The sequence below is a fragment of the Folsomia candida genome, unplaced genomic scaffold, assembly GCF_002217175.1.
Source record: "Folsomia candida strain VU population unplaced genomic scaffold, ASM221717v1 Fcan01_Sc001, whole genome shotgun sequence".
Taxonomy (NCBI): Eukaryota; Metazoa; Arthropoda; class Collembola; order Entomobryomorpha; family Isotomidae; genus Folsomia; species Folsomia candida.
In genome coordinates, this window is record NW_019091193.1 from 6,541,319 (window position 1) to 6,551,053 (window position 9,735).

General features: G+C 35.4%; 1 protein-coding gene and 1 long non-coding RNA gene across 3 annotated transcripts; one reads left to right on the forward strand and one right to left on the reverse strand.

The window, feature by feature from the left end:
- The first annotated feature begins 69 nt into the window (after nt 1-69).
- On the forward strand, nt 70-4,483 carry LOC110855281 (vascular endothelial growth factor receptor 1). Of its 2 annotated transcripts, XM_022103704.2 has the most exons (14): nt 83-794; nt 1,054-1,288; nt 1,355-1,536; nt 1,608-1,812; nt 1,888-2,250; nt 2,326-2,616; nt 2,693-2,950; nt 3,023-3,235; nt 3,299-3,449; nt 3,515-3,671; nt 3,724-3,846; nt 3,920-4,134; nt 4,199-4,295; nt 4,364-4,483. In XM_022103704.2, exons 1-14 carry the CDS (start codon nt 411-413, stop codon nt 4,421-4,423), a joined length of 2,934 nt encoding a protein of 977 aa, XP_021959396.1. In that variant the 5' UTR covers nt 83-410; the 3' UTR covers nt 4,424-4,483. The 2 variants fall into 2 exon arrangements, 1 of the variants encoding a protein (XP_021959396.1); XR_002548435.2 differs by lacking the exons at nt 4,199-4,295; nt 4,364-4,483 and having other exon boundaries at nt 70-794; nt 3,737-3,846; nt 3,920-4,060.
- Nucleotides 4,484-8,916: 4,433 nt separating this feature from the next.
- LOC118436103 lies at nt 8,917-9,735 on the reverse strand. The gene is made up of 2 exons (XR_004835204.1): nt 9,614-9,735; nt 8,917-9,349 (listed from the first exon to the last, which is right to left on the reverse strand). It is a non-coding gene; the product is annotated as an uncharacterized LOC118436103 (long non-coding RNA).

A 9,735-nucleotide genomic window follows, 5' to 3' on the forward strand; every position in this document is an offset into this window, starting at 1 on the left:
GCAACCATACCAGTAAGGATTTATGTATGTATGAAAAGTAACTTTAAGCTGACTCCACGGTAAGTTGTGAACTCGAAATACTTATGAAAATCAAGGACATTGCATTCTACACGGCTTGGATATATCATAGCTGCTGAGACCTTTTGTAGTTTTGGGATTTTTTAGCAGTTCTTTTATAACCATTTGTTTTTTTGCCTACATAGCTTTTGTGCTACTGGAGAAGAAAAATAAGCCGCAATCAGTCAGTCACTGAGTCGCGAATTGTGCAAAGTCAGGCTTATTTATTAGCAATTTTGTGAATCTCTTTAGTTTCTAGGTAAATAGGATCTTCATGCAGTAGATTTATGTAGTGAGGTTTTGCATGAGGGATAAAATGAGTGAGTTCAACTTATAAAATATTTTGGTCGGAAATGGTGCTTACGTTTAAGGATCGACTGTCGTTGAATGCTTTATCAATTGTTTTGTTATTTGTGTCTTCAAATTCATCATTGTCAAAGGGCACGAAGTGTGCTCCAAAAAATAATGGAAATACAGAATTTCCAGAAATAGCTATTGGAAATCGTGCCATAATTTCAGACAGTGAAAATGTAACGAATTTAATCTCTACTACGAGTACGGCGCAGAGTGAGAAAATTGAGAAAATTCAAATTTCAGAAGACATCGAAATTCTTGAAAATGATGAGAAATTCCTGAAAATTCCGGACAATGGGAGGCGACGAGATGGTCCAGTTGGTCAGTTGGAGCTCATTTGTTCCGCTTCATATCCCGTCCAGTGGGGGTTTCGTCTCTATCAGGTGAACTGGATTTTTAGCACATATTTTTATTGCGTGGATTTACCCAGATTCCTGTCATGCTATTTGCGTCACTGATTGTGGTGAGCATGCCATTGTTGTTTTCGAATAGAGTGAAGAGTTGTTGGGTGCACGACGGCAAAAAAATCGAGATGCTAACTGATAGAAAGTATTTTTTGTTTGAAATGCAGTTGGATCCGGTTTCATGAGAAATTGTTTATATAAATATTTAATTTATTATGCAAATATGTAAATATTTTAGCTCTGGGCTCCTTGGACCGTGTCGTCTAGACGAATCCTAAGCCCTGCAAATGCATCGAATCCTAACGTCACTCAAATTTTCCAGTCCATCCTGAAATATCCTAGTCTTCGAAACATTACGCAGTTACGTAATGATTACCCCACATGTCACAAGTCGGATGACACATGTCTGCAAACTTCCCTATCTGTGATGAATGATGGTGAAAAACCCAGACTTAAAGTTGCCGCTGGGTCAGGTGAGGTCATAAAGTATGAAATATTAAAATTTCATAATTGACATTTTTGAAACTTTTTTATTACAGATCTCCAATTATCTCCGGATTCAGAATTTGGGAAAAATACGAATTGTTCCCTAAGAGTCGGGTATGACCCAGTGGCTCAAGTTTTTTTCTGCCAAACAGTCAATCCAAAGCAAAATGTCACAATATTTCCGAGAACTTGTTCTGATCCGGTGAAATGTGCAACGGTTTACATGGCTCAAAATGTGAGAATTTAAATAAAAGTTTGTTAAGTAACTTCATTAAGAAATAATTATGATAAATGGTGTCCAATTAGGAAAACTGTTCGCATGAAGCACCCACAGTTTCTTACAAGGACTGTCGACCAGATTCCGGTTGCGGAAAAATGACCTATGCAGCTGATTACTTGCCATCAGTTGCGATTTGTTTGATACGAGGGACAGGTGACGAATTGGGCGGCAGTGTCGCTGTCCCCTTCTTTTACTCGCTTGTTACAGATTCTCATGGACAGCCGGAGAGGTGTAAGTTGTGATATTACATAGATATAATATTTTTTGGGGTAAAAAAACTTAAAAATTACACACTATACAATTTAGACCTGAATTGGAACGATGCTAATCCCACAAAAATGTTGCAAATAATGGAACTGTCTGAATCGTCGTTCTATGCTGGACAAGAATTCGCGATACAGTGCAAAGCAAGCTACTACTACTTCGGGTCTGGACTTTATTTCGAAATAAAATCGGAATTATCAGTTTCTAGAATACCAGCTAATGAAACGACATACACAAAACGGACGACAGGAAAAAGTGGAACTTTTATAGATCTTGAATATTTGAGGATTTTAGCAGTTCAAAATTATGTGGCATGGACCCCAGGAGTTTACCAAATTCAGTGCAATGCTCCGGTTTGGAATACGACGGAATGGGTATCGACAAACGCGACGTTTACCGTGTTGGGTTAGTTAACGAAGAAATTAACTTAATTAAAAAATCAATTAGGCTAACAATATGTGATAAAATGTGCATTTAAAGAATCCACCCCACCGAAATTTTTTGATGGAAACACAACCGAAACTTTATATTACAAACCCAACCTGCAAATATTATGTATCAGCCGTGGCGTTCCGAAACCCTTGCTCACCTGGACTTTAAACGAATCTCCGCTACCTTCCGGTATAAATGTGGAAATTGGCGAAAATGGGACAGATATTTGGACCCAACTCCAGTTTCCCAGCTCAACGAGGGGAATTTATGGAAATTTTACTTGTCGAAGCACAAATTATGCTGGATATATGGAAAAAACTTTTATCATCATTCCAAGTGGTACATAAAATTCAAAAATTGAACGTATTTCTGAAAAATTGCTTGAATTAAAAAAACTTTAATTATGTATATGCAGATAAAACCTCATCAACCCTAATAATTGCAATTGCCGTGATGGGAATTTTAGCCTTGATTTTAGTCCCATCGGTGGTATTTTTATTTTGGAAAGTGCAAAATCAGCGAAAACAATTGCAATATTTAACACAAGAAGAAGTCGACGAATTTCTATTGGGAAAACCAGACTACATTCCGTTTCAATGTGATATGAGTACTTATGCGTATTATCTCCCGTATGATAAGTCATTCGAAATTCCAAGGGAGGAATTGAACATTGGTAATTAATTAATAATTACATTTCAATTAATCGCAATTAAAATTCCAATTGTTGCATGATTCCTTTATGCAGATTTTTCCAAAGTTCTGGGACAAGGTGCGTATGGGATGGTGATTTATGGCAAATACCAGGAAAAGGAAGTTGCTGTGAAAACCATAAAACCAGTCGATTATGGGATGGACACGTTCAAGGCGTTGTTATCCGAACTTAAAATAATGACGTATATCGGAAAACACGAAAATATTGTGAATTTAGTCGGAGCATGTACAACAAATATTCAGAAAAGTGAGTTGTTTTTACTGAAAAGTACAATTCTTTACAATTTTTCGAAAATTGAATTTATTTCAGAGGAAGTTTACATCGCACTCGAATTTTGTGAGAATGGAAGTCTGCTTTCGTTTATGAGGACGCATCGACACTCGTTTTTAAATCCTAGCTATGTTCCAGAAGGGGATGAACTTGCCAAGTCACCGTTGACTAGACAGCCTTCGTTTTTGCAGTAAATATGCCATTTTTATTTATGTTTCTTAAACCAGAGTCATCTTATTTCTCAATAATTTGTAGATGTCCACAAGTACAATATGTCAAAATGGAAGATTTGTCGCAAATCGCGATATTAAACCCGCACGATTACGCAAATATGTTTCAAATTACGAGACAAGACTTAATTCAGTGGAGTTATCAAATTGCGGAGGGGATGGATTATCTGACTAGTAAAAAGGTGAGGATAAGCCAAATTAAAAATTTGCAAAGTTTACAAAATAAATTGGCAGGTAATTCATGGAGATTTGGCAGCCAGAAATGTTCTCCTGACTCGTGATCTCACTGCTAAAATCGGAGATTTCGGTTTATCAAAACGTCTCCTTCACTACAATAGTTATACGAGAACGGCCAATGTAATACTAGATATTTGCTTAATGGAATAACCTTTTTGGACACCATTTTAAAAATTGTCTCTCTTTTTTGAAGACTCCTCTCCCAATAAAATGGCTCGCAATCGAGTGTCTCACCGATTTCCAGTTCTCTCCCGAGTCCGACGTCTGGAGCTACGGGGTAACTTTATGGGAAATCTTTAGTTTAGGAGAACTGCCTTACGCAGGATTTAATGGGAATGGAGAAGATTTCTTGCAAAGATTGTCGCGTGGGATGAGATTAAATAAACCTATTTATTGTTCAGAGGAGATGTAAGTTTTCATCAGATTGACAAAAACAGTGAACATTGTTCTTATTTGATTGTTATTTGTATAGCTTCGATGTGATAATGAAGTGCTGGAAGAGTGATCGTAAAGAGAGGCCCAAATTTGATATTTTGTCAAGATATTTTAAGAGGTGTTTGGAAACGCCGGTGAGTCGAGATTGTTTTGGTCTGAGGTAATCTTGGTTCAAGTACTGAATTTATTTTATTTTATGTAGGCACATGAGGCAATTGGAGTAAGATTAAGTAATTTAGAAAATGAAGTTATTCCGACTTGATTAAGTATATGACGTAACTAATTGTGAAGAAAATAAATTATTTATGACATAAACTAGCAACGGTATGGTTAATTATTCTCGCTGAAAAATTTCTTCGAAAATGCACGTTCCGTGATATAAAAATTAGCTTAGCACCAAATTCATAGGTACATAAATACGTACATACATATGTATGTACACAACTAAAACCATGCAATTCCTCAATTATTTAGTTATCCTACGTTCGACAGTTTAAGCATGTATAATATGTAATCGATCATTTAGTGACAAATGAAGGGCATTCTTGACTTATGTTTGCGTAATTAGGCAACAAATAATTTTTGCGATATTTGCAATATTTTTTCATGATGCTTTTTGGTACCATTTCCTTTTTGATGTACTTTTTGCTTTCTGAAATTACCTTCAGTAGCTGCGATTAGTTTTTCAACATCCCATAAGAATAATATTGTTAAATACTAATTTATTACGAATAATTAGTCTAACCCCCGTAGAATAACACGGTTGAATATCATCTCTATATATGTAAATACGAACGTACATATATATGCAACGCATGCTTGAAAACTTGTTTAAGAACGCATTCTCTTACATAATACTTTGAACTAACAATTTATTTCATGACTACATTTGGCAATTTTTTGTTAAAATAGTAATACACACACCAGACGTTGTATATGTAATGTGTAATTCTTGCAATTTATACTGGTTTTAATTATATGTAATAAACGCTGTATTTGAAATATAGCCTTACCTGGCGTTACCTGAATTTACGTTCAGGTATTGTAGATTGTTTACAGAATTACATGCATCAGAAGAATAAAGAGGTTTGGAAGTTCCTATGTATTTAAAACCCAATTCCTTCTCAATCACACTTGACAAATTTAACAGCGGCAGACGAAATTGGATTTTGGACGTTCTCCAGTGTTTGCAGAAGGAAATTAACAATTAACTAGCATTCGATTTCAATCTAATTTAAACTTTTGGTGTCCAAGAGTTTGTCGGGAAGCTGATCCAAATTTCGAGTTTGATGGTCCCCTCATATCATTGAATATCGGGGATGTACAGCTCGTGAACGCTGGAACAGGAAATGAGCCACTTCAAAAACTCAACATACACGAGCATACAGACACATACATAGTTTTCCTCCTCGATTTCGTTATGTCATGAGGCGCAAGCTATTATTCGTGCAAGTACGAATTAGTGCAATTTCTCTACAAAAATTCGCGACTTTGCAAAATTTACACAATTTCAGTTTTGACTAAAAAATATCGAATTCAAATTTTTCGAAATCTGAAAACTAAACGATCACAATTTGACTAATCTCATCAAGTCATCCTGCTTGTTGCAAAACTTCCAAAATACGAGGTCCAATCAAGTAAAAAAATTTAACCATGAATGACCTCTTACATAAAACAGACCTTTACAAAAAATTATTCTGCCTCTAAATCCGGCACCAGTCAAAACAAACAACAATAATAAACAAACGTCCCAAATTGCAACAGTCACGTCAAACTTGTATAACTTTGTTGACGTTTTTCAACATGATGACGTAAAACCTGGCCATAATTATACACTCTTTGTGCTTATTGCCATTCTCACGTACGTGATACACGGGCAGGTCTTTGCTGGGCTTTGTTTAGTGTTTATGTTGATGTTAGTTATGCAAAAAAATTACAAAAAAACGAAACCTGTGCAAGCATGCATATATAACCAACCGGTTTTAGTAGGACACACAGACATGTTTGCATACGTCATCCATATGAAAATTAATCGGTCAAAATGCGAATAAAAGCACATTTTCACATCATTTCGGTACAAACAATTGTTTCGCACAGACCGATATTTCGCTTAAGATTTTTGCAACTGATTTCTGACTTTGAAAAAGCAGCAGTATTTGCAATACAATTTTGCCACTTATAATTCTTTCAATTGATACATATAGGTATAATAAAATGCATCTCCCACTAACTTTCGCTGGTAACGTGAAACCCGGTTCCTTCTCGGGGACAAAGGGTGACGACAGTAAATCTTCGTCTCGTAAATCTTCGTCCTCCTCCACGACGACTCCGTCCCTTCCTTCACCGACCCGGTTTCAAAATGGGGAAGAAAAGACAAGAAAATTTTCATTTTTTGGGGTAAGGTTTGAAAAAAATTGTGTACAAGAGTTTGCATATTAATAAAATTGTTTTTATTTTTGTAGGCTTGGAAAAACTAGTACATGTGTATCTCCCCTGAAAGCAGTGACTCAAATTGTTCCTGCCATAATTGGGGTCGTCATTTGTGACGCTGGGAGTTTTTGATTATTCATCAAACAATGTATTCTGAACATATAACTGTACATATATATTTATTGTAAAAGTGAATATGCAGTTTTAAATACGATAAGTAATTAATTGTAGGAATTTTACTTTAGACTCTGTTTTTCTACTGTTTGTTATATGATATCATGTACATATTGTAAATAAATATTTAGATCAGTATATCAGTATTAACGCTATAGTGGATATGTAATACCGTTCCTGATACAACTACCGATATATATAATAATAAGGATAAAATACAGCAATTTTCTGTAATTAAATTACCGTGCAATTTGCCAAAATCATCGTAACTTTCATGGTAAAGTTTCCAAATAAATATTGAACATAAATTATTTTATTGTGAACCTTTGTGGTTTTTGGCTAATGATGATTGAGGTGATTTGTATTAAAAGTCATATTTACCTAATATTCAAAATATTCACCAACTATTAAATAATCAATACAGATTGATGGGTTTCAAATCTAGAATTCAACCGGCTTACAGATACATGCGTGTACTGTACACTGTCACACTTTTTCTAGAAATTCGCTCTTCAAAATAAATAGAATGTGATAATAATAATGATGGCGAGTTGGACGTTTGGATATTTGGGAAGTTCAGGAAAAAGGAAACATTACGCTGGATGGAAATTATGCGTTCAACTTTATGGTGATGGGTGCGTGGTCAGGAGGAAATTGTCATGGACTTTACAAAGTTCAAGAGTCAGCAAGAATCAAGGGACAGGTTGACAACTGCGAGCACATGCTTCGCTTGGCCAAAATTTTGGCAAATTATTAAACCGTACTCATAATCTAAGCCAAACCTTACTACAAAATTCTAACCCAGAAAATGTATGTATTTCGCTCTGGAATATCTATGTACCTAATAGTGTGCGCAATTTTCATTAAGGCAAATAATAATTCTTCTTACTTTCGTAAAGTTCAAGAGGCCAAACTAAATTCCAACCTTATAAATGTCAGTAAGGAAACGAAGCTCACTTATCTAAATAGAGTGAGATTCCTACTGTGGTCGGAACATCATAAAGATCAGAGAAAGTGCCACGATCTACATAAATATGTATGTATTTCTGAGGAACGTAAGATTAGTGGAGAAATTGTGACATCTTCCTGGCGACTATTACAACTGTTTCTGTGGTTTTGCATCATTGTCCCAGTAATAATTTAGGTTGAAGAGAACGTTAGCTGAATTCATGTAAGTATTTAGGTTTCTGGGTTTAAAATTATTGTATCTTAAGATAATACACACTGAAGTACATTAATGCAATATACAATTACCTTACATACATGACAAACTACATATGTATTCGACCATATATAGTACTTATTTAACCTGGTAGTTCATATTATACAGCTACATACACCCGCATCCATTACATACAGGCTAAATACCAGTAGAAAGTAACAGAAGTTGACGAAACCGGTACGAAACTTCTCACGTCCGTCAGATTTCCTTAATCGAACCATTACGCACTCGACAACCCTCGCTCGGATGATCATGACACACAGATGATCACAGATCACACCCTTCAAAAATATCAGGCTTTCAAAATTCAATTTCACATCCATTCCAGCTTCACCCTATCATCATCCCCTTCCCCTTGATCCTGCTCATCTGGTAAAATTCCCACAAAACCCAGTATTGAAATTCGTCTGGTGTCTGAGATATGATCCATGACTCATCCATTATGATGGTGACGGGATTAGCCTAATTGCTTTTATGTATATTCCAATCTGAGGGTGCGTTTGTAGGGGAATTTTTGCCTCATTTATTCATGACTGCTGGAATTTTCTGAAAATGAGAAAATAATAATCATTGTGAAAATGATTATGCATTAGTCTCATTTTTGCTTTCCATATCTAACTCAAAGACACACTTTCACCAAATAAATACGTTCAGAAGTTCATTATTTGTCTCTGCATAAGGTTGAGATAGATTGTACGACACACACTATTCATAAATTTAGACCCCATTCCATGCTTACTTTTATTACCAACTTAAAGTACACTACGGTTACACATAGTGCGTGTGCCGTCATCAATTTACCATATGATTCTATTTTGTGTTGACACATAAATATGCATAAACTTGTCTAACTCAAGTATGGAATTCAAGTGGGTGAAAGCATTATGCATACAGATAAATTAACACACAATGAATACATAACACATAAATTTAAATTTAATCAAAAAAATAATACTGTATTTTATTTTGCGTTATTCGATATTAAATATTACACGATAAGCAACGTTGTACCAGCAAGAACAAGACGTAACAACAAAATATAAATATAACAAATCGAAAAAATAAACCAATTACTTAATAGTCAACAATTATACTTCCATTTTTAAATTTGGTATTGAGGATTGCCACCCTGTCGAAAAACTTGTTCCATGGCACGGTCCATCTTTTCGGGATGGAGACCGCTTCGCCTCCTTCGTCCCCAACCACCCCCGTGACCACCGTCGGACAAGGATTTCAGCAGAAATCCCACAAAAGCAATGGCAGCAACGTACCACAAAACCAACTTGAAGTCAATCCCACCCCCGTCTCGGGCCATGCTCCGCTCAATTTCTTGAAGACCTTTCGACATGAATTCCTCCATTTCTATAAAAAAATGTAAAAATAAAATAAATAAGTTCAAAATACTATGAACAAAGTGAAGTGCTTAGGAGATCATAAATTATGAGACAATTTAAGTACGTAGATTTTGGTAAATGAGCAAGTACACAAAACTTTGATAAAATTAAATGAAAAAACTTTACGGATTATTTGTATGAATTGATTTTACAAAATTTACGTAATCCACAATTACACACAGTTTTCGGGAGTATTTAGAACCTGTAAATACTGAAATTTCCCGAAACTTACTGTAATTAAAAATCCCTGTTGCGTGTAGAATGAGGATCAAATGAGGCCTGCTCTAGTGTAGAGTTGAGATTGTTATGAAAGCCAAAGTGGACGCGAGGGAGATCAAATAGGCTGCAGATTCC